This window comes from Podarcis gaigeae (assembly GCF_964106915.1).
Source record: "Podarcis gaigeae genome assembly, chromosome: 10".
Taxonomy (NCBI): domain Eukaryota; kingdom Metazoa; phylum Chordata; class Lepidosauria; order Squamata; family Lacertidae; genus Podarcis; species Podarcis gaigeae.
The window spans coordinates 72,781,334-72,807,192 of NC_139686.1; the positions used below are offsets into that span (position 1 = coordinate 72,781,334).

A 25,859-nucleotide genomic window follows, 5' to 3' on the forward strand; every position below is an offset into this window, starting at 1 on the left:
TATTATTATTATTATTATTAATCGTAATTCACTTTTTTCTTGCACCATCAGCTTTTACCCTACAAGAGTAAGACGCACGCAATAAAAATCTATGAGTTATTTGTCTGCAGAGCACAGATTTAAAAGAAATGGAAGGTGTGTACATCCAAACAGCTTCTATATGGGGTATGTAAATGTTAAGGGGTATCTCTGAACAGCAGTTGTCAACATGGTCCCCTCCAGATGGTTCTGGACTTCAGCTCTCATTGTTCCTAGTCACTGCCCATAAGACTGAAGCTGACGCAGTCCAACGCCACATGGAGGGAACAACGTTGGCCTTTGATTAATATTGTATTTTCATATCAAACTGAAGGTGAGTGAATGCACTTATATTGCTCTTCATAAAAGGTTTGCACATTCACCCATGTGAAGGATGCTTTGTTTGTTATGTTTATATGCCACCGTTATCTTCCATAGATCTCAAGGTGGTGTATATGGCTTTGTTTCTCCCCATTTCATTCTCACAACAGCCCTGTGAAGTAGAATAGGCTGGGAGATGCTGACTGACTCCAAAGTCACCCAGTGAGCTTTATGGCTGAGTGGGGATTTGAACCCTGCTCTCCCAGGTCCCAGTCCAGCACTCTAACCATTACGCCACACTGGCTTAAAGCTCTCCAAAGTGGTGTTACAGTTTAGCCACAACATGCTGGGGAAACAAGTGGCGCTGCTATCGTCTAAATTGTAAGTGGTGTGTATATACATCACCATATAAAGAAACAAGTGTCAAAATATTGTAGCAAAAAGGCTGCAACCAATAAGGCTAGATCTTTTAATATCTTTTAATGCTTTAACGTTATTAACAGTAGGTGTTACTATTATGTGAGAATTATTTGATCAAGAGGCAAGAAAGAAATATACTAAATAATAGAAATGATATTCTACTACTGATAAGTGATAGTTAATATGGTCCCTGATCTAACAACATTGTCTCACTGTGGAACTAAAAACAAAGGGTTAAAAGGACTGCAAATTTCCTGTGCCACAAAAACATACTGTTTTTTGAAATTTTATTCAGGTTGCATACACACCAAGGCTTTAAAGCATATTTAAGACACCCACCCACCAAAGAATGCTAGCAACTGTAGCCTGTAAATTTCAGTTCCCAGGATTCTTGGGGCAGGATGGATGTGCTTTAAAGGTATGGGACGTACCCAATTTCACAAACTATTTGCAATGCAAAGTGGGGAGGTGGGAACTGATATTTGGGGGGAGGGCTCTTAATACCTTGTAGTTCATAGAGGTATTTGCATGCCTCTTCATATGCTGGTCACTTTATTAATTTAACAGACAAGTCTGCAGCTTCTATCAGGATTTTAATTTTTTTAGTAATGTGCCCAGTGTGAAGCTCCCATTTGATTTATGTAATATTGTGTGTATCCTTCTCACTGTAAGCACGTGTACTTGCCTTCTGAAGACAGGGAACTGCAGGGTAACAGTGCCTCCTCATCTGATTCGTTATGATCTCTAAAATGCACCAGAGCAGAAAAGTTACATAAAGGAGCATTCTCAGATGTAAATAATATACATGTTTTCTACATGAGTACTATTTCTTGTTTCTTCTTCTTTTTTGTGTCTTATCTTACTCTGTGCACTTGTAATTTTGTACTTTTGAGTTTTCAATAAAGAACCATCACCATCCCCATTCCCTAAAGCAGCCTTTCCCAGCTTCCCCCAGCCAAATCCCGCCATCCCATGGAGGCAGAGGCTGATGAGATTGTAGTTCAAAACATCTGGAGGACACCAAGATGGGATAACCTAACATTTGCCAAGTAAGGATTGCCATCCTAATTAGAAATATCTAATCTATTTATCCAACACAACAAGCCTGACATGGGCTGGTGCAATGGATAATTGAATATATTTTAAAATATATTTTAATAAAAGTTAGCACTTGCTATTCCTGCCAACCTAGCAGTTCAAAAGCACATCAAAGTGCAAGTAGATAAATAGGAACCGCTCCAGCGGGAAGGTAAACGGCGTTTCCGTGCGCTGCTCTGGTTCGCCAGAAGGGGCTTAGTCCTGCTGGCCACATGACCCGGAAGCTGTACGCCAGCTCCCTCGGCCAATAAAGCGAGATGAGCACCGCAACCCCAGAGTCGGCCACGACTGGACCACTTAATGGTCAGGGGTCCCTTTACCTTTACCTAGCACTTGCTATGCAGCAGTAGAGCCAGCAATTGGCTTAAAAATTAATACATTCATATTTATTCTATTTACAACTGAAGTCCTAGCATACAAGGTGACATTATATCAGTATGAAGGTCAGCAGGACAGAACCAAAATAGACCACCTGCATTAATATTGCATAATTAAATACAAAGGGAAACTTATTTTTTTACATTCAAGCTCATAGGCAGTGAATGCACATGCATTCTTTTAATTAACTTTGTTTTTTAATAATATCTAAGCTATGGTAAATATTTAAAATAGTTTATTCATAGCTTATATGAATAAGACTATAACTTACGAAACAACTGTGTTGATTGACACAATGTACTCCAGTTCTTTGGTCCATGGATTTATGAAACTAAACCACTGACTTTTTAATGTGACAAAAGAGCCATCTTTTGCTCTGAATTTGTAGAAGTTTGTGAATATCTTTTCTTTGCTCTGAAGCACTGGTGGAAATATAAAACAAGTTATGAACAAAACCAGTGTTTAAATGTGTTTCAACTAAACCGATGTTCATACAGCAACTGTAAAACATTAGGCTGCATAAAGACCATTCAGAAGACGTCATCCCTGTGATGCTGATAACAGGATTCTCATGATCATTCATTTAATGAATGAGAAACAGAGGAAGAAAAAGGGAACGTGCTAAAATGTAAGAGGTGATGAATCAATTTCTGATGAAAGAAAAAGTGGCCAAATATAGCAACTACAGCAAACCATGGTTCTGGATCCTTGGTCATTCTCCCATCTTGCCAGAAGCAAGAGAAAAAAGAACACTTCAAAAATGTTATTTCTCTGGCTGGAAAAAGAAACATTGGTTCCTACCTGAAGGGTAGCTCACTCAATCTGGGCTGCGTCGCCACCTTGTGCTGAAGGCAGGAAAGTGAAATTCAGGGAAGTAGGGCTTTCCCAGACACTATTTATTTATGCTTCCAGCAGGAAGCAACACAGGAAACTGCCTTATACACCAAGTCAGACCTCTATTCCATACAGCTTACTATTCTATACCAGGGAAGGGGAGCCTCAGACGCTCCAGGCCTCTCTGCCTGGTTCTCGGGGCTTCCCCAAGGCAACACACCAACCTCAGCCACACCCTTCACCAAACCTTCACCCTCCTCAAGTATTTTTGCCTGGGAGGAATAGGGCTGTGAACTCTGATAATGCTTCTTGCTTGTCTGGGTGGAGAGGGATGTGTGAATATGAAGAAACTAGCCTATGCAGTACTACAAAGGTTAAATTCACATGTATTCTTCCATTCATTTTTGTCTCTGATCCTGCCACCACCAGAAGGGAATGTAACCCGCAGGCTGAAAAATATTCCCCACCTTTGGTCTACACCAGTGGTTCCCAATTAGCTAATTACTGAGGATCCCCTATTTTTCAAAAGCCACTGCAAGGACACCCTACTTTTGAAAATTTTGATAACTCTATGGCAGCTACCTCTGCAAAGCAATTTTTTGAACAAAATGTGGGGTAGCCCATAATAAGCAAAGGATTTTAGGTATACCAAAAAAAACGGACTAGGGCTGAGCAATACCTGGTTTTCAACATTGTGATGTATCAGCAGCTAAACATCATGATATTCCGATGTATCACTGAAACTGGAAATCAGGTGTAGGGATGAGGGAAGGAGTAATCACAGAGTGGGCAGGTGGGATGCATGAAGATCAGGTGTAGAGATGAGGGAAGGAGAAGTCACAGAGATCCGGCGGGTGAAGTGTGCGCAGATCAGGCATGGGGATGAGAGAAGGAACAGCCATGGAGAGCAGGTGGGTGGGGGGAGGAGAGGAAGAGGAAACCACCTCCACCGCATGGTTTGAGTGGGAGGGGGGGATGGGGTGCACCAAGTCGCCGTCCCTGGTGGCAGCCGGTGATGATGGAGGTCCACTGTGGCTGCTGCTGCTGCTGCTTTCCTGCGGACTGAGAAAATCTGCTCAGCCTCAGCACCAGGGAAAGGTAATGCCACGGTGCCTTGAAGTGAGGGCGATCGGCTGCCCTGTTTTCCCTCAGCGTGAGGAAAGGCTGCAATGTTGTCGGCTGCCACGGTCCTCCTCAGCGTGAGGGAAGGGAGCTCAGATCAGCAGCATTATCGGCTAAGATCATCGTGCGATATCAGTGGTGCCTTGAAATTGGCTGCCCTGCTCTCCCTCGCACAAGGAGTGATACATTGCTGAGTCAAAATCATTATCACAGTATGATTCAAAACCGATTTTGGCTAATATATTGAAAAATCACGTAGTGCTAAAACAGACCATAAAAACTGTGGTATTACCATGCAAAAATGACCAAAAAAATAGTTGGGGGAAAGCAAGGGATGGGGCCGTGGACCCCCGGGTGTGTTTCATGGACCTCCAGGGGCCCCTGGACCCCCAATTGATTGGCAGTGGCTTTCCAGAGCTTCAGAGAAGAGTTCTTCCTCAGCAGTAGCAGAAATGCAAAAGTGGAACGCTCTGCAAGCAAAGCATGACCTTCACTCCAGGGCCACTAGTCAAGATAGCTTTTTTTCTCTTCCAAATTTAAAATGTTAACAGTAGCAGGAAGTAAAATACTACCATACTTTACCTGCTTTGTGTTTCTCTGTTAGATGACTGTAATCATCTTGGTGGAAGTACTCATAACATGAAGTTCCTAGAAGCTCTTGTGGTAAGTATCCTAAAATAACTGTTGCACTATAAAGAAAACATGAACACACTACAGATTCTGAAAACATCTGAAACGGGCTTTTTAAACACTTTACTCTGGTCCCTCATGCATACAAAAAGCAACAGATGCTCGTTTCTGGAAAAAAAATACTACAACTTAAAGTTAACATATATAGCCAAAACAGAAGGACGGACAAATGCTACATTGTAATCCTTTTGTATTATTAGATCTAATAAAAGGAAACATCACCACAATTCTAAAATTGAATTCAACTTTGAAACCACATTTGATTTTTTATTTAAACTTCTATCAGTTTGAAGTCAGAGATTATTTGTAAATGTTCATATCAAATCAAATAAAAAGAACCCTTTGTTAGAAACTAGTACTTTAAATAAGTCTTACTTAACTAGAGGACTCTGAAGTAGTTTATAGAGCAACAGCAACTTAACAGGAAGTCTGCAGTGTGGGAGGGGATCTTATCTATATACTGAAACCTTACACAATTTAAGAGCTATTGTCTTAAAATTAAAAAGGCAAAAATGCTTACCGCTGGTCTACAAAAACAAATTTTCCATCCATGGCAAAACGTGCTACAAATTCTGTTGGCTTGACTTTTATCTCACCACTTTTTTGTGGAACAGCATAAGGGTGCAATCGCCCAATTGCAACAAGGCAGTTAAAGTTACTGCTGTCTTTTTCAGAATCACCCTCCTCTTCAGCTCCCACTTCATTAGGAGGCCAACTCTTCAGATACCCGGTGCAATGAACAGTACAGTACTTTTTAAGATCTAATTTATTACAAACACAAAACAGTTTTTCAATTTCTTTTCTAAAATCATCAGAAGCTACATTTTGCACTAACCTAAAGGCATGAGCTAAACAATTATTAAATTCAAGACTGTCAATTTGTTATAATTTTTTTTTAAAAAAAACACTGTTTAGGTTTGGCTTACCTGTGGAAGGGTACTTCTAATCTTACAAATGATTTGAGAAGGTAAGTCATAGGTGCTGGCAATAAAAATGTGTTCTTACATATAAGAAGAAAATTTAATAGTTTAGTAATAGAGACTGCTTTCCAGTACAATACTGTTTGATTTCAAAAGTGTTATGATTTACATTGAGCCAGATAAACTGCAGAAGGGACTTTGAGCTTGAGCCTATTAAAAACTTAATGTCCCTCTCCGATACAAAAATATGGGGAAATCAGGAAAGAGAACGAAGAGGAAATTCTATTTATCTTTCATTTGGATACATAAAGGCATAATTGCAAAGGTTTCTCATCTCCCCAAAATACTGGTACCAGTGGTTGTCTACATTCGCAAAAGTGTGCTGAAAACTCTGGATTGTAATGATAGGTAAACTAGTGAAATTCCCAAAATGGTACTTGCTGTATTAATATAATACCGGGGTGAGGACCGTCAGGCCAAATGCAGCACTGCAGTCCTCTCCATCTGGCCCTAAGGACTCTCCCCAGACCACATCCCTCACTGCTCCTGCTTCGCACTCCCAAGGGCTTTTGCCTGGCTGCAATGGGCAGGATGGAGGATTGAGAGAGCTGCAGGGGGGCTTGCAGAAACTAGTCCAGTGTACAAAGGTGAAATTTTCATTGATTGCTCTGCCTTTTTGTAATCACTGGCATGTGGCCCAGAAGAAATACGTCCTTCCGGCAGGATTATTATTATTATTTAATCCCATTAGGATATGCATGTGTGGAATTGCCTATCTTGCAGAAACTATCTATTCAATCCTAACTGTTGGTAAATACTACTGAAGTTATTACTAAACTGTCCATGTTAAAATTGTGATAAAATGAATTTATTTGGTGTTCGGATTAAACACTCTCCTCAAAATGCAACCAAAAAACTACCTCATTCATATAAAATGAACATTGTTACTCTGTACAAGCATCCAGATTACGGCAGTGGAACTTTGTTACAACCCAAATGCTATGCCTGGATTAATGCTGGCCAGGATGTCAGTCCCCTACTGAACTTGCATAGGACCACCGAATACAATACTGATTCTAGTGACAGCCATTTCTTCTTTAATAAAGTCAACAGATGTAGCACAGAAATACTCATCCCACACACATGAAGTTTAAGTAAGTAAGGAGGGTAATAAATTTAGATTGAAGTTAATTTATTTCCAACTATTGTTTTAGGTATTTTGAATGCTGAAGTCCACTTCTTATAGCTTTGAGGTTTTATTAGAATCAGGTGGTATACAAATCATGTGAAATAAATAACACAGCTGTAACATTTTAAGAAGATCATATTTTGAAATACACTCGCACAAGTACTGTATTTTTCACCCCATAGGACGCATCTAGTTTTTTTGGGGGGAAATAAAGAAAAAAAAAATTATTTCCCCCCCAGGTGCGGGGCTGGAGCGAGGGGAGCCCGAGCTTCCCCCGACCCCAGAACAGGCTGCTATCCGCAAGCCGTGGGAGAGCTGCGCGACTTCGTGCAGCTCTCCCACGGCTAGCGGAGAGCTGCGCAAAGCCCGAAGCCTGGGGCGTGCTGAGCTCAGTGCGCCCCAAGCTTCTGGGTGCAGGCAAGCTCTCCGCTATCCGTGGGAGAGCTGTGCGAAGTTGCGCAGCTCTCCCACGGCTTGCGGATCGCTTCCTGAAGTGGATAGCTTCAGCGAAAGCCTGCATTCGCCCCATAGGATGCACACACATTTCCCCTTCATTTTTGGAGGGGAAAAAGTACGTCCTATAGGGCGAAAAATACGGTAAGTAAGAATGGGGGAAAGTTGAGGTTGAAGTTGCATTTTTTAAAATGAGGTATGTGGTCTCACATTTAAACCAATAAAAATGGTTAAATTTAAGGAAACCAGCTGTGCAATATTCTACTAAAAATATTGTCATTGTCCTATGTATGCAAGTTTCTACAGATGTTTAAAAAAAGAATGATTCAGGCACACACTGTGCAATTGCAGAGCTTGCCCAATTTCTTAACAGTTTTTGAGAAACCTTTATATTTGCTGAAGTCCTGGTAACTTAAATCCTATTCAGTGCCTTTCAGGAAACCATTTCATGTTTCCAGAAGCATATTATTCTCCTGGATTCTACAAGTTTACATCACTTACAGTGCAAACCAATATATGTGTACTTGTAAGTCAGTCCATTAAACTTAATGGAGTAACCTATTTAAATGTGTACAGAAATGCAGCCTCAAATCATACAATAATAATTCAAGCACATTATGATTTAACACATACAGCACTTGAAATAAAATATTATTCACTTATTTAGAAATACCTTTCGTCTTTGAGTTTGGCAAGGACTCATTTTCTTCTTTCACTGTGGTTTTTATACACTTTATTCGACAAAAAAATGAACGGCGAGCACCAGAATACAGACGACATGATGACCCAGCTTGAAAATCTGTGTGAACTTGCAAACCGGCTTTGAAAGTTTAAAAAGGAACAAAACACACAAAAATACTTGGCATGGGAAATAAAAACACTATTCAGCTTTCACATGCTTCCAAGATACTTTCATATTGCTTCTGAAATTTCAGCATATATAGCTTAGAAACCTTTGATGAATTAAAATATGAAAATGAAGAAATATGGTTAAAGTAACTCAAGAGGGGAAAGCAGCAATCTATTTTACAACCCAACCAATGTTATGCATGATGATAAAGTATGACTGAAGTTTGAATTTGAACTCCATATAGCTTTAACCACTAATTTGGTAGGAACATTAAAAAAAAAGGTTTCTGAGGATGCTCATACAAAAACCAGTTACAAGTTACATAATGTATATGATAGAAACAGTATCTGATTACATTAGGAATGGCATGTAACATTTTTAAATACAGTGATTCTTGGTAGTGAAGCATTTTATCCTATGCTAGACTACACCAGGTTTTTCTACTGACACACACAATAAACCAGCATGCCTGGTAAAAAAGACATGACTGATTTTGCTACATATCTAAAATTATTTCTTGACATTATCAAAAAACATGCATCTTTCAGTTGTCTTAAAGTCTTCCACATTAATTACAACCAAGCACTCATGATTTAGCTCATATAAATAAGAACTGCAGGAACATGGCTATATGTACATACAGCTAAATCATGACATCTAAGCAATTTTAGGTGAAGACTTACTTTTGGTGTCTATTAGCTTTTCTCTGGGAGAAGCATCTGAAGATGAAAGTTGCTCCTTCACTTTGGCAACATCCTTTGGATGAAGATAGTCAAAAAGACTTTGCCCAATCAAACTCGTCTAATGGAACACAACATTGTTACCTCATAAGCTGTGCATTACAAATCTCGTTCACAAACAAAAAGACACAAGTATACTGAAGAACACTGAGTACTTAAAAGTACTCCGCTGTAAGGGCTAAGGTGTGTGCGTGGATTGTTGAATCAAACATTTGGGTTTGTTTTCAAAGAAAACTGCATTTAAACAATATCAGATATTTTCACATTATAGCAGAGAGCACTGGCTGGCAAACTAAGTAACATCATGCAATTCTGAAATTAAGAGGTAAGGAAACAACTATGTGGTGGTGCCAACGATGACTATAATAACATGCAGATGAAGCTTGTCCACTGTCAGCTACTAATGGGGAAGAGCCACATGTGTTTGAAGAACTCCTGCAACAGTCATTAACGTGAAAGGTGTGTTTATTTGTTTTGTGAATATATCCCCTGTCCTTCAAATGCAACAAGAACCTACTGGATCAAGTTGATGGCTTATCTACTCCTGCACCATGTTCTCAGTTAGCAATCAGATACCTCGGGGAAGCCAGCAAGCAGGGCAGAAGAACAACATTACTTTGCCCACCTGCAGTTCCCAGAAACTGGTATTGAGGCATACAGTATCTGACAGTGGAAGTAGAACAAAGGCACAGTGGCTAGCAGCTGTTAATAGCTTTGTCCTCCATGTCTCCAGGGCAGCTTACAAAAACCTCTGAAAGTAAAAAAGGGTAATGCATGTGTGATGGTGAAGGGTGTAGGGTTGGCACTTGTCAGGGCAATTAGTAATACGTAAAGAAACTGTTATACTAAATATTTTGCTGTGAAATACTGTCTACATTCGGTATTTAGTACACAAAGTCACCTACTGGGTCATAGTTAAGGATCTTGAAAACAGATTCTGAAACAAACAGGATTTTCCCTCTGTCACATCCAACCACAAAGAGGAACCCATCAGCAGCCTGTAAATTAAGAGAGAGAGAAAACACACACATGTTTATAGGCAGAAAAAACAAGATCTCATGAGACAGAAAAATAAATTATGTCAACAGTAGTTTTAATAATTTAAGATTGCAGCATTGATTTGAACATATTATGTTAGTTAAAAACATGTTTCCTGGATCCTTGTGTATTTCTAAGCACAATTCAAAATTCTGGCTTTTAAACTTTAAAATCATTACAGCTTGGATCCAGAGTTTCTCTCCCAATATCAGAGGGACATTCTTTCTATCTTAATGTCAGAGGAAGGTTCTTTCTATCTTAGGAAGAGAACCTTGGATCCAACTCAGGATTGTCTAAAGCAGGGAGTCAAACTGAACTTGAACCTGCACCAAACCCCAGAATAGAATCTGAAGCATTATATCTTAAAGTCTCTACTGAACCTTAACTGAAAAAGCACTGTTAAAAGAAAGTGTCACTGGTCCAGAATAAGTATTCAACCAATGAATCAATTGATATGGTAAACTCACTGAATCCACCAGGATCAGAATGAGCACATACATTAAAACCAATATCTGGGAGGATTTATATATTTTGTGGTATACAGGATTCTATATTCTGTTCTCTCCAAAGACTGGACCTGGGAAGCACTAGGCAGGGACAGAATTGGAAGTCTCCATTCCCTCTGCCAGAGAGGTTTGGCCAACATACAACTGATGACATTGAAGGGATGACTATAATACATGTGATGTGGCACAAGAATACCATACGGGAGTCAGATGACATATCTGGTGTCTTATCAAAGTATGGATTGATTGATTGACTGAATTTGGATACTGCCGTATAATTGCAAGTCTCAGGGTGTTTCACAGGATAAAAGCACAATATAAAACCACAAAAGACAAATAAATAAAAAAGAACAACTCAGTAATTCCCCCACCCCAACACATTTTAAAAGGACATTGAATGTCAGTCAACTAAAGGCCTGGTTAAAGAGGAACATTTTTGCCTGGCACCCCTAACTCAGGCATCTGCTCCAGAAGGATACCATGTTCAATGGTATCAAAAGCCGCTGAGAAGTTAAGGAGAATTAACAGGAACACATTTCTCCTGTCTCTCTTCCAACAGAGGTAATAATAAAGCCAGTGGCGTGGCGTGGGTTGTCAGCACCCGGGGCAAGGCAAGTAATTTGCACCCCCTAACCCGTGGATTTGCGCACCCTAACCCTAACCCCCAGATGTTGCGCCCGGTGCGGCCGGCCCCCCCTGCACCCCCCACGCTACGCCACTGAATAAAGGGCAACCAAAGCAGTTTCTGTACCAAAGCCAGGCCTTAACCCTGATTCAAATGGAACTAGAAAATTAGTTTCATCCAAGAGCTCCTGGATCTGGTACAATATGAACATATATATATATGAATGTAAAATAAAGTAGGAATATGAATAGGGATTATTGTGTGAACCCAAAACTGGACCAGGAAAACAGGAAACAATTTTAGAGGGCAAGAAAAGCACAGATTGGAATTAAACCAAGTCATTCAAATAAATGGGGGGGGGGGGAGGTGACAAACCTAAGGGTTTGCAATGCACTTATGTGAGGACTAAAACTGGAGGAGACACCAGTGCTGTGCAGAGTACGTCCTTCATGCTGCAGTGCTCAGTTAATCTGTAGGTGGCCAGCAGGTCTATGGTTAACGCATCTGTTATGGCTAGACCTTCAGAATCCTGAGCAGAGCAGAGTGCCCTGTATGGCAGCCCGCTAGAATACTTCAGGCCCTAAGAAACAGAGAGGTGAGTGAGCAGGCTCTCCAAGGCCCAGAAAGCCTGAAGAAACCCTCAGCCCAGGCAATGGTGAGCATGGTGTTGTGTCTCTATAATAGAGAGGATGTTCCATTTCTGGTCTGGTTCAGGTGTGTTTATGCCCCTCCCTTCCAGATGATTAAAAACATTAAAATTCATATTGTCACCACAAAGATCCAATTTGAAGAAGTCAATCTTAGAGGATGATTTGTTTGTGAGACAGCAGAAATGATAGAAAACTTGTCATGCCCTCTTCAGTTTACATGTGAATGAGGAGAGGGGCAGCAGCTTGAACCACCTGGAAGTAGCTTTTAATAGTTCTTAATGTATTACTATATTTGATTAATATATCAGTATCAGTCATCTTGAGGTTGTCTTGGAGAAAGGCAAAGAAAGTTAATAATGCAGTATGAAGCAATTACTGTTGAAATAACACTCAATTCCTGACCTTTCTTTACTTACCTTAAGAATTAATTGTTGAAGTTCATCATCTTGTAAAAAAAAAGGCTTGTAGCGGACTTCTGAGTAAGAATTAGAAGAACCTGCAAAATGATAAATTAATTTCTAAAAGGAGACCAAAGGCAGATAAAGAGATTTCACACCAAGTCATTGATTTACTAGCAGGAAAACGCCCCACAAATATGCTCACACGACAAGACTTGCTTGGCATTTTCACTTTTAAAAATGCAAACTGGTCATAAAGGTTTGCAAGTGAAAGCTGAGACAAAAGAGTATGGAAAACTCTTTTTTCCATACTCTTCCACAGCAGGGGTCAGCAAACTTTTTCAGTAGGGGGCCGGTCCACTGTCCCTCAGACCTTGTGGGGGGCTGGACTATATTAAGAAAGGAAAATAGAACGAATTCCTATGTCCCACAAGTAACGCAGAGATGCATTTTAAATAAAAGCACACATTCTACTCATGTAAAAACATCAGGCAGGCCCCACAAATAACCCAGAGATGCATTTTAAATAAAAGGACACATTCTACTCATGTAAAAACACACTGATTCCCGGACCATCCACAGGCCTGATATGGAAGGTGGTTGGGCCGGATCCGGCCCCCGGGCCTTAGTTTACCTACCCATGACCCACAGAGAGAGAATTTTAAGTCTTAAACAGATATAAACATGGAGAAGAAAATGGTAGAATGCCTTCACAGTAGTAGCACCCTCCCTGTGGAACACCCTCCCTTTTAGATGTCAAGGAATTAAACAATTATCTGACTTTCAGAAGACACCTGAAGGGAGCCCTGTTTAGGAAAGTTTTTAATGTTTGATGTTTTTGTATGTTTCGATATATGCTGTGAGCCGCCCAGAGTGGCTAGGGAAACCCAGTCAGATGGGTCGGGTATAAATAATAAAATAATAATTACAGTATTAACATCTTTCAGGTTCCGTTTTCATAAATACTTAAAGCAGTGGAAAACTGTTCTAAATTTACAGATAGGTAGCCGTGTTGGTCTGCCATAGTCAAAACAAAAAAAATTTCCTTCCAGTAGCACCTTAAAGACCAACTAAGTTAGTTGGTCTTTAAGGTGCTACTGGAAGGATTTTTGTTTTGTTTTGTTCTAAATTTAACATCAAATCCAATGGTCTGTTTCAACAGCAATAAAAGCAAGGATTGCTGTGTCAGTGCAACAGTATAACTTGCCAGGACACTTTTCATGCCTTACAGAGAGGCAGCTTGCTCAAAAGATATTGCAATCAAAGAAAGCATTAGCTGGGCACTCAATCTGTCCTATATAGGACACTGTAGTATTTCTACTTGTGGAAGTCACTATGCCCTGGTGTACACCTTTTTACACTTAAAACAGGATATTTTATACCATTCTTAACTCACTTTTCAATGACTTTAAGTGCTGCACAGCCATTCTTAATACTGTGAGTTTATCCACTTTACGGGCCACTGGGTTGCACTGAGGTATCATAGCAGAGAGTTCTTCTATGAGGTTATTCATTTTGTCTCTTCTTCGTTTCTCTGTTTGGCTATGAGCCTCCCTAAAAAGAGTGCAGAAAACATATCTTGTGCAGGGTACTTAATAAAAACAAGCTGAACTCCATATAACATGTTGCAAAGTTATTATATGAACAGCAAGAGAACGCAGAAAGAACCATACTGATTTCTGCAATTAATAACTAGAGATGGGAGAAAATATTGATATACAAATATAAGTAGGGGCTGAGTATTCATGGGGGATAAATAAATGACTGTCAAAACCTTTTATTTATAGTTTTTGACATTTTTTCAAGTTTAAATTACAGAAGTATATATGTATGTATACACACACCTGAACATTATCTAGGATTAAATCTAAACTGAACACTAACAAATGAAAGTTAAGACTTTATCTTCTTAAAACTACCATGACCCCTCAAGCAAACAAATTAAAGCCTGCACTAACCAGTACACCTGCACGAGAACTAGGGATATGCCAGTCTCTGTGGGATCTTCCACTGACTCAGGTGGATCTTCTTGTATTATTTTATACCCTGTAAATAGTGGAGTTCAGCAGTCTACTCAGTTCTCAAATTCAGCGTTAACTCTACTAGCCAAACAAGGAATACTAGCCATTTTATCTGAAGCAGAAACACTGTTTTACGTAACTACACTGTATTTCTGGAAAGTTCTTTACATTTAGTCTTTAAGTGATCTTGATGAGCATTTTGAATTTGTAGAAACACAAATATACATTTAACCACCACTTTAACTCTTCTGAGCATGGTATTCAAAAATACAGTACTGTATTTATCTATTTGCTTGTTAGTTCGTTAAGGCATTATACCTGCTCTGGAGATCATCAACATCACATGCATACCTAGAGAAAAGAGAATTTAAACTATTTAGAAGACATCAAAATCAAGAATGAAAAACAATTACAATAGAAAATCATGCTGAGTTTTCCTTACTCTTCTTACAGCAGAGACCTTGGACACATAAGAATGCCAAAAAAGAAAAGAAAAATGCATTTCTTCTTTACCCCTGAACACCAGTCATAGAAGACTGCATTCCAGTACAGTGGTACCTTGGGCTACAGACACTTCAGGTTACAGACTCCGCTAACCCAGAAATAGTACCTTGCGTTAAGAACTTTGCTTCAGAATGAGAACAGAAATCGTGCTCCGGCGGCACGGCGGCAGCGGGAGGCCCCATTAGCTAAAGTGGTGCTTCAGGTTAAGAACAGTTTCAGGTTAAGAACGGACCTCCAGAATGAATTAAGTTCTTAACCTGAAGTACCACTGTAATGTGATTCCAAGAGTTTTCCTTGGTTTTTGTGGCTATTGTGCTGAAGAGGTACTAAAGATTGTGCTGCAGCCCGAGAAAGCCGAGGGCAACTGTGGTCAAAGTTATTTCACGTACTGCAGGAGTAGGGAACCCATTTCAGTCTAAGGGCTGTGTTCCCCACATGTGTAAACTTGGGTGGGGGGACATATGCAGGACGAAACCCAAAAAGGAATTCAGTGCAAAACAAATCCAGTTACAGAAATACTGTACATTTTCAGGCACATACACACACCACTTACTTCTGCATAAAATTCAGCTTCCTTCCACCCAGCTCCATCTCTCCAAACTTCCCAAATCCATAGCTCCACAGAAGAGACATCTCGCTTCTCCTTTCACTTCCTGCATCTCAGTCTCTGTTTTTCCTCCCATCTTTATGCCTTTTCTCTCTCTCTCTCCCCTTTTCCTCTCCTCCCGCACTGAAATTATGGAGCATCTCTTTTCCTGCAATTACTCTTTGGCCTTACTTTTCCTGCAAGAATCCCACCCTGTAACTAAAGTCCCCACTATTTTTTGTTGAACATGCCTCCAAAGAGGGGATTATCACTTTGGGAGAAGTGAGAGGAGCTGACTGGTTCTTGAAATACTTGAGCACTTTTGAAAACGGCTGCATGCTGCTGAATACTCCCCAGGGCATCCTGAAATGTATGAGTGCTTCCTAGCACAGAAAAGAATGCCCAGATATGGCTACTTCCCTGAGTAAGGGAACATGCTGACAGCTGGTGAACTAACTGCAGCCGGCATCAGCAGAAGAGAGTCAAGCATGAAAATGAGGGGGTGGAACCTTGGAAAGTGAGTAGGCTGAACAGAAAGGCTGTGTTTACCAGATGCAGCCCACATACCCACGGATGTAGCCACAATTTTTGTTAGGGGGGCCGAACCAACATGATTAGAAATACTTAACTAACTGACCATTGTTTTATTTGGTCTAGGGGAGGCAGGCCCCCCCCCGGGCTACACCCATGCCCATGCCACTGGTTCCCCACCCAGTACAATCAATTTGGGCCTTGCTATAGCCATAGCAGAATACCCTAACAATTAATAGACATTTTCCCTTATCACATCTGTCATGACATAACTTTTTGTTAATTACTTTTAATCATCTGACAATTTAAAATGATGTGCAACTTTCCAGCAGTTCTTATAATATAGCACACTAAAGATTCAGGTAAATATCCCTGATGCCATAACCAACTTAAACAAGAAAGTATTTGAAAGATGCTCACATTCAGAAAGTGGGTGCTGTCATAGAATCTTAAGAGTTGGAAGGGACCCCGGGGGTCATCTAGTCCAACCCCATGCAGTGCAGTAATCTCAGATAAAGCATGCCTTGCAGATGGCCACCCAACCTCTGCTTAAAAACTTTTAGTATTATGTCAGTTTTTAGTATTATAAAGAGATATTATGAAAAGCACTTTGGAGAACTCAGATAGGAGTTAGTCGTTCAGAAACAGATTTTCAACAACTCTATGGAAAATCTAAATAGAAGCAGCATGATGTATCTGATGAGGTAAGATGCCATTGTTGGAAAAGATAAAGATGTACACAAAAACTTTCATAGTGTTAACTCACTGAGACCATCTGTGGCAAGAAGAATCTACACTAGACAAATGGAAAGTAGGAATAAATTTCATTACATCATGGAGGCCACCTGAAACAGCTGAGCTTTCCGATACCCTCCTTCAGATAGGCTTCATTCCGTAGGATAATCTTGGTACCAAATCTAATGGTTTTTAGGTTAAATATTTGTTGTTGTTGTTTCAAAATATGTAAACCCCTCCAATTAAATCCTATAATGTTTTCAGTTGTTGATTTCCAGCCCTGCTGTTTTACTATTTCAAAATATCAGGGAAGTATCAAATTATATTCTTGGAAAGAACAGATAATAGGTAAAAACGTTAAAATGGAATGAGAACAGACAGTGTGAGTAAAAGATGGAAATGTATGTTGGTTTAGGAAAATTATTGAGAACTGTGGGATTTGAAGAAGTTTACAAGGAGCAGCCAGTAGGAAATGGCGTGAAGCACAGAAAAGAACAGACTTTTCCAGGCACAGAATATGTCATGGTAGTTTAATAAAGGTGTGAATAGGAACTGGAAGCACAAGAAGCTGAAAATGCATTATCACCGTTCTGTCATGTGTTTAATATGTAGCTCCTGAATATACACAAAAATATCTCCCAAAATAGATGTGTTAGATGCATAACATGTACACACACACACACACACACTAGCAACTATAGGTCTAACACAAATCCAGTATTATTATACTACAGTGAGGCAGAAATACCCCCCCCCCCCAAAAAAAAACTTACTGGTTATCAGAATCACTTCCTTTGCGTTTTCTTGGAAAGTCCACCCCAAATGTATTACTTGAGTTGGCAGTGACAGGCTGGGCTATAGGAGTCATAAGGCTTGAGAACGCAGAGGCAACACACTGGTTTCCTTCCATCTGAAAATTATCTACAAATAGTAAAATAGTGCCAAAGTTGAGACAGAGTGATTTTGTATGTACTGTATTCCGACCAATCTAGACAGAAATGAAAAAAATTGCTGACCTAAATCCGTGAATAATCTTGATACAAAAGAGCTCCACCATCACAAACATGCTTCTTTATTCTGTGTCAATCAATCTGTCCATTTACATAATTTATGTCCCACACCGTCAACAAAGATTTATGCTCTTTGCTGCTAACCATGGTGTAAGAAGCAAGAAGTAAAACTTAAAATAATAACAATAACAACAATAATAAATACAAACTAATACGGGAAATTAAAAAGAAACTGAAACATTGCCAGCCAATTTAACTACAGTATATGGGTAAAAACAATCTTCACTAAGTTAAAGAATGTTTACAGTCCTTTAAGCCTAGGAAAACAGATTGCCTGGTGACTAGGGATTCATCCACACATTTCCGCTTTCCCTGGGGAAAACCCGCTGATGAATAAACATCAATTGGGTTTTCTCAGGATTGACATTTGCTCCAATTTAGCGCTGAAGAGCAGTTTTCCGGGGGGAAGTGGCGAGGTAAAGGCAAAACTGCTTGGATCTGTGCCTAGAAAACACAGAAAGTCATTTTGGCCCATTCTTTCTTGGCACTGGACAAGCGAAAGTGTGGACAAGCCCTTAATGATAGTAATGCAGTCTCTATGTGGACCTCCTTTAGGAGAGTATTTTAAAGGTGTGGTGCCACCAAAAAAAGGCTTGCTCTCTGCCACACATCAGGCTGCAGAGGCACAAGGAGAAAGGCCTTAAATAATGATCTTAAGGAATCGGTAGACTGATGCAGAAAAAGGCAGTCCAACAAATATTTGGATCCAGAGCTGTGCAGGGCTTTAAAGGTTATGACTAGCACTCTGGACCTGAGCTCAGAAAGTTCCTGGAAGCCGGTAGAGTTGTTGAAATAAACACAAATTATTTTCTCTTCACCTAATTCCTATTATCAGCCTAGGAACAGTGTTCTGGGCTATCTACAGTTGCTGAATTGTCTTCAAAAGCAGCCTCATATCAGTTACCAAGGCAAATACAACTGTGGCTAGGCTAGCTCAGTCTAGGAGAGGTTGCTGTTAGCATATGAGCCTGTCAAATGACAGAAGTTTCTTTGTGCCACCAAAATTACTTGACCCTTAAGAGAATGACAAACCTAATATCACTCCCAGGACGTTAGATAAAGTACAATCCCTTCCAGAGCTGGCTGAAAACCATCTGAAAGAGGATTAGCTTTTAGTATAACTTTCCACATAACTCCTGCTGCTGCAAACCCAACCTACAATGGCTACGGAAAAGTGACTGCCTGAAGCATTCACATCATTTTAAACACCTGGCCTTTTCTTCTCCACACTATGCTGTGCATACCACAACTCAATAAGAATTAAAATGTCTGTCATGCAACTCCTCACTGAATGCCTAAGTTTATTTACCTAATTAACAAAATGTATATACTGTTTGATTGTAATAAAATCTCTAAGCACTTTACAGGAAATATTGAAACAAGTACTCAAAAACATTTAAAAATAATTAACAAAATACACTGCAACTACAGATAAAAGGTTTTCCAACCCAGAATGAATACCTAAACTCTCTGCAAATAAGGCCACATAAGAGTCTTTATGCTTTCTTCATGTGCACAACAAATTTATTACAACAGCAGAACACATCCAGGGGAAGCAGTGATTTTGCTGCAAAAAACAGCAATGAAGAGTCTTGGGCAAACTTAAAAACTAACATTTATTTTTCATTACACATATCAATGCTAATGATAGGCCTGCTTACACACAGTTTCCCAGATTAACTGCCCCTTCTTTATCTTGCTTCAACATTTACCTATTTCATTTGCATGATCAAGTAGTTAATCAGAGGGAAAGAAACTTGACTAAATAATCAGATACTTCTTAATTTGCAGCTGTTCTCTCACAGTACAAGCAACTATATTTGCATGTAAAGAGAAGATTGAGAATTATAATTCATTAGAAATATGCAGCAACTTGAATGATGTGGAAAATGATAAGGCTAAACTGGACTGAGCATGCCTTGCTTGCGTGAATGAAGCTCTTACTCTCAGCACTTCAATATAATGAACACATAAGAAAGTACTTAAGACCATTACAGCATTTGCCTTATTAACATACAGTACCTTCTAGCACCCTTGTGATAGCTGGTAAGCAACAAAAAGGTTTACCACCCACTGTTGTAGATGTTTAATCTTGGAATATTTCAGTAAATATAACGGCCAACTGTGCTTCCGTTTTAGGGAAAGTAAACAGATTACTGTGACTCAAATCCAGGCATCCCTGAATGACCCAATTTTTTTTTTACACCCTGTATCTACAACGGGTCACAACATCCTGCAGAATTGTTAATGGGATTTTTTTTTTACCCATACATTCTTATCCACACCTTGCAGGCTCTCATCTTTCCTTCAGGTTGCAGCCTAACTTTATAATGCAGAGTGCAGCTTTTTCTGTGGTGATTCTAGAGTAAATAAAACTCCTTCCTCAAGGAAATCTGTATGATTGTCCAGTTTTAAGAAAGTTTAGTTTTTAGGAAAGCTTTTAGCAGTTTATTGTGTTAGGAGGTAGATGATGGAGCAGTTTGTCCGTAAGAAAAAAAAATCATAATTTAGCATTACATGCAAAAGCTGGCTCCTTCTACCCTCTGCTCCTGCAGCACAAATGCAAGAAGATCAGAAATAGGTGCTTCCATTTTAAACTAATTTACTTTTTTGCTGTCTCACAACCAGGACATGGCAGCCAGTTGAAACTATGGTTTGTTCACACATACCAGAATCAGAACCCATAGTTAAAATATCTAGGCTTGTTTGGACAAACTGTAGTTTAAACCAGTGTTTCTCAAACTTGGGTATCCAGCTGTTGTTGGACTATAACTCCCAAAATCCCTGACTGATCCTGCTAGCTAGGGGTGATGGGAGTTGTAGTCCAGCAACAGCTGGAGCCTAAAATTTGAGAAACACTGGTTTAAACATTCTGCCCTAGTTTGGAAAAAAACCCTACAAACTGAAGTTAGTTTCAAATGGAATTGGATTTCTACTGCCCTCCTTGCAGCTGCATCAAAAGGGGGAGTCCATAAGCTTTCAGTCCATGCCCACAGAAATAAACTATGGTTTACCATTATACCCAATCCAGAACTGATTATATGGATCACGTGGCTCCTATCTTTAAACTGCTGTTATGATTTTTATTTTATCTGGATAAATTTCCAAAATGACAAAACAAAACCAATAGTTTCAAAATACAAAATACAATAAAGTCCTACAAATATACAAACTGGTAGCCATTTCTGGCTAATATTATATATAAGCAAGCCCTTGTTCTACACATAGCTGTTATTGCACATAATTCAAGTATTTCCACACTTGGCTTTTCTCCAGATTACAACATGTCCAATAAACAAATTTTATCAAATCACACAAATGAAGAATATTAATTTGCCCACAGGCGGGGTGCCAAGAAGGAGGTACAAAGAATACACATGTATTGAATAAAACTTGAATAAAATAGGGGGGGGCAGGTAAGCTCCATCCCTCAATCACATGATGTGGCACACACACACTATTTGAATGGCAATGTCCCTAAACTTTGGTGTTAACTGCTATGTAGACAAGTCTTAACCTTCTAAATGATTATTGTGAGATAAACCAGACTGGCTGCTTTCAGTGTTTTTAGTCAACCTTGTAATCTCCATCTGAGATCAGGTACTCCCTTTAAATTATTATCTGCTGATTCTACTACAGAGTAAATGTGGGTAAGTGCTAAAGAATCTTCCACCCTTGCAAAGAAACAGAAAAAGCACATGCAAACTGAAAATGCTGCAAAGGGGCTAAGGCATGTCTTCTAAATGCCAGGCAATTAAAAAAAACAAAAAAACTGTATTGTTAACTCTCAGTACATGTTTAATGAGTCTTACTCCCAGGATAAGGACACGGGTGGCTCTGTGGGTAAAACCTCAGCGTCTAGGACTTGCTGATCGTATGGTCGGCGGTTCGAATCCCAGTGGCGGGGTGAGCTCCCGTCGTTCGGTCCCAGCTCCTGCCCACCTAGCAGTTTGAAAGCACTCTTAAGTGCAAATAGATAAATAGGGACCGCTTTATAGTGGGAAGGTAAACGGTGTTTCCGTGTGCTGCGCTGGTGCTGGCTCGCCAGCTGCAGCTTGGCCACGTGACCCGGAAGTGTCTTCGGACGGCGCCAGCTCACGGCCTCTAGAGCGAGATGAGCACGCAACCCCAGAGTCGGACACGACTGGCCTGTACGGGCAGGGGTACCTTTACCTTTACTCCCAGGTAAGTGGGTAGAAGATTGCAGCCTAGGTTTTCTTGTGAGGGGGGGCCAGATAAGGGTTTATGATGATGCTTTATCCTTGGGCATGCTATAGCAACCTGGAAGTGAACTCATTTGCATACAATTGGGTTTTTGCATCTAAGCACACAAAAAATAGGCCAGATTAAGACTGGTTGAAGCCTTGGAGGTGTACTAATTTGGGGACAGGGGGGAAAATGCCTCTTAGAGTACAATGAGTTTAACTAAAGGAAGCAAAAACTGATGTCTGTAACAGTGGCGTAGCGTGGATTGTCAGCACCCGGGGCAAGGCAAGTAATTTGCACCCCCTAACCCGTGGATTTTAGTAGGGGAAGAGAGCTGCGAGTGCGAGCGCACCCCCCCAGATGTTGCGCCCGGTGCGGCCGGCCCCCCCCTGCTACACCACTGGTCTATAATGCAAGAAAGAAGTCCCCTTTTGCAGCCACCTTCTATATCTTCACAGCAGCCATAAGAGATAAGTTTAGCTGATAGTTAGTAACTGGCCCAAGGCAGGCAGCTGCACCAGATTTAGGGCAATGCAGGTAGTTCCTCCACACATGGTGCTGAACCAAGGGGACACAAAATAGTAGTAGTAATAACAACAGTAATAACAACAACTATTTATATGGGTACCTACTGAGAAGATCCATACAAAACTAACTGTACCATTAGGAATTATTCTGAAAATAAGAATGTTTGGATGGCGGGGTGGGGGCAAATTATGTCCCCACTCAGGGTACAATATTACCAAAGTCTGCCCCTGCAGGCAGTAAGCAAAAACAATGACAAGCTGAACAGCACGTGCACACACACAAATGTGTGTCTGTGAGTGAAGCTTGTTTGTGTTTACTACATTCCACTCCTGAATTTTCATAGCAATCAAACAACAGTGTTGGTGTGTGCACCTGAATTCCTGGCTTTGTGTGTTTTTATTTCCAGTGTTTCATCACTTCTTTTTTGCCTGTGTAAATGCAGCATTACAAATTATGCAATTACTGGTGTAAATTTTTAATATATATCAAGTTGCCCAAATGTTTTTTGGCTGTTTTTGTAACATTTCACAGGGGAATGGTGGAGAGAAATATTCACTGTGTGCTTCACAAGTGGAGTGTTGTTCTCCAATTTCTGGGTATGTCCCCCCCCCCCCCGGGAAATGCCGCAGTGGGACAGAGAGGTGGGGAGCACTATGTTCGTTGTGGAAGCAATATGCAGGGAGAAGTGATTACTGTGGTTGGGGGAATATGGGGGTAAGGCTGGTGCCACTGGTATTAAATGCTTAAATAGATTGCTGTTGAAAAAGATCAAGGCGCTTTTTATGGTTCTCATTCCCTTTTTATCCTCAAAACAAGTCGTGAGGTGGGTTAAGATAAGTGACGGTTTCAAGGGCGCAAAGCAAGCTTAATGGCTGAGTGGGAGTTTCAAATCCTTTTTTCAAAAAAATGAAAAAGAAAAAAAATCCTGTAATTATTATGTGGTTTTAATAAATAACCATCGCAACTGAATACACTGCTTGCTTTTTAACTATTTATAACTTGAATTTATCTTACTTATCTTACTCTATAGGCCAAGGAGCCGACATTTGTCTGCAGACAGCTTCCGGGTCATGTGGCCAGCATAACTAAGCCACTTCTGGCGCAATGGAACATCGACACCAGAGCAGCGCACGGAAACGCCATTTACCTTCCCGCTGGAGCGGTACCTATTTATCTACTTGCACTTTGACGTGCTTTCGAACTGCTAGGTTGGCAGGAGCAGGGACCGAGCAACAGGAGTTCACCCCGTTGCGGGGATTCGAACTGACCTTCTGATCGGCAAGCCCAAGGCTCAGTGGTTTAGACCACAGCACCACCCGCGTCCCACAGCCATAGAGCCCAAAATAATTCCCCATCCTTGCTCTAGCTGATCCACCTTGTTTAGTTCAGCATCAGAAAAAGAGGGTGTAGAAAGATCCAGTACGTTTTAGGAGCTGGATTTTTTCCTGGAGATCAGTAACATGGCCTATAGTTTGTTTGTTTTTGATAACTATTTCTTAATAGGTGAAAACTGGAAAATTAAACAATCCAGTCATAAACTTTGCAAGGAAAATACCAGCCTTGAAACAAGATAGGACTTGACCTACTTTTTGAAGACAAAACTTACGGTATATATGCTACTTTTCTAGTATGAAGTAAAATAGAAATGACAACAACAGAAAACCATCTCAAATTGGAACACAATTAGCATATACATTTCTAGATTTAAATTTTGGCAACAGACAACTTTGAAGTATTAAGAAGGAAGCTATACACTTTAACATTGTTCTATATATCACTTGACCCTAAGATTTAAAGAACAAGGGATATTAACATACACAAAAATAATCCATAACCTAAAGTACCACAGCATGGCAAAAAATTATCTTGACACATACAAATTTATTAAAAAGCTAAGGAATAAAAACATATTTTAAAATTAACTGTAGATAAAATTGCAGCATATTGTACACCAAGAATCAGGACCTCCAAGGATATGTGAGTCCGATTACAGAATAGCTCCAGCCAAATGATAAAACTATTTATCCATCTGCATATATCTATAATTCTATAGACTATTCACAGAAAAGTGCATTTGGACTGCATAAAGCAGCATTTAATGCATCCCAATATTTCAGTTAATCAATGTAGAAAACACACCCAAATTGGGACTGATTTTAACCTCCTCTGTCAAACATACACAACAAGTATTAGTTTATGTATCCAACTGATGTCACGGCTAGTCACTTATTTCAGAAACCTGGAGTTCCACCAGGACACATTTTAAAAGCTCCAGAGGGGATTCCTAAAGCATCGCTGCAGGTTCCTCTTCCTATTCCCCCGCTTTTTCCGAGAGGAAAAAAAAGTCATTTGGAGAAAAGTGAAGTAGGAAGGGAGGCTGGCAGCAAGTTTGTTCTCTGCGCGACGAAGACCAGCCGGACAGATTTAAAATGTACGCGTCCGGCAGCCAGATCACGCACATGTTGCGAAAGTAGGGCAGGCGAAAGAAAGGTCGCGGGAGCGAAGCGCAGACGAGGAGGAGGAGGAGGAGGAGGAGGGAGTTTCGCATCCCGCCCATCAGCCCCACTTGCCCTTCTTCTTCCATCCCGTTTCTTTGGGGGCTGAAGGGGGGAGAGGAAAATTCGGCCGAGTTCCTTCGGGTCTGGCTATCGCCTGGCGGCGCTTTCTTTCCCCACAAACCCCCTTTCCCCCGCGGGGGCTGCCCTGGCCAGGATATTGAAAAACCAACCAGCCGATCCATTAAATGCCTGGGGAAGAGAGGAACCCGCGCCTCCCGCCTCCCTCCACAGCCAGCTGCCTCGCGGCTGGGGAGTTTGCAGTCACAGGCTCGGGAAGGACTCCCAGGGGGCATCTAGTCCTACCCGTCGCAAGGCCGGCGAGAGACGCGAAAGCCGCCGCTCCTTCACAGGAGGGACTGGCTCGCTCGCTGCCGCCGCCGCCGCCGCCGCCCTTCTCTCACCTGCGCCGGACACCGCCGCCGCCCTCAGCCCGTGGCCGCCGCCGCCGCCGCCGCAGGTCTCCTCATCGCCCGCCTGGGCCATGGCCAGCGCCGCCGGCTAGTCCGGGGCGACGGAGGCAGGCGCGGCCCCCCGCCCCGCAGGCATGAGGCCAGGCGCCCCTTCGCCTCCAGCCCAGGGCGGAGACACCGCCGCCGCCGCCGCCGCACCTGGGCGAGCGAGGGTTCCCTCAGCCGCAGCGCCGCCTCTTCTCGCGAGAGGAGCCAGAAGAGCTCCGAGGAGACGCACCGAGGCCTCGACTCATGGCGCGCGGACCCCGCCTAAGGCCTCCTCACGCCTCGGGGTCGGGCCTGGGCCTGCTGCGGTCCCTTTCCCCTTGCACAGCTCCAGGACGGGAAGGGCGCCTGCGGCCGAGGTCGCCTCTCGGGCTCCACCGGCTCGCCTTGGCCAGCTCGGGGTCGGGGCGTCGCT

General features: G+C 41.3%; 1 protein-coding gene across 3 annotated transcripts in view; it reads right to left on the minus strand.

Annotated features, from left to right (window-relative positions):
- BMAL2 (basic helix-loop-helix ARNT like 2) overlaps window positions 1-25,859 on the minus strand; it is a 38,496-nt gene that overhangs the window by 10,908 nt on the left and 1,729 nt on the right. The window contains exons 1-12 of one of the 3 annotated variants that reach the window (XM_083701524.1): window positions 25,433-25,619; window positions 17,401-17,548; window positions 14,590-14,622; window positions 13,647-13,804; window positions 12,269-12,348; window positions 9,939-10,031; window positions 8,977-9,094; window positions 8,117-8,263; window positions 5,402-5,642; window positions 4,774-4,880; window positions 2,507-2,657; window positions 1,445-1,503 (exon numbers count right to left, since the gene is read on the minus strand). In XM_083701524.1, the coding sequence (XP_083557650.1) occupies window positions 1,445-1,503; window positions 2,507-2,657; window positions 4,774-4,880; window positions 5,402-5,642; window positions 8,117-8,263; window positions 8,977-9,094; window positions 9,939-10,031; window positions 12,269-12,348; window positions 13,647-13,804; window positions 14,590-14,622; window positions 17,401-17,548; window positions 25,433-25,472 (1,375 nt within the window). In that variant the 5' untranslated portion in view covers window positions 25,473-25,619. Of the gene's footprint in view, window positions 1-1,444; window positions 1,504-2,506; window positions 2,658-4,773; window positions 4,881-5,401; window positions 5,643-8,116; window positions 8,264-8,976; window positions 9,095-9,938; window positions 10,032-12,268; window positions 12,349-13,646; window positions 13,805-14,589; window positions 14,623-17,400; window positions 17,549-25,390; window positions 25,620-25,859 lie in introns of those variants that run through there. The other 2 variants (XM_083701523.1, XM_083701522.1) reach the window with 2 other exon arrangements.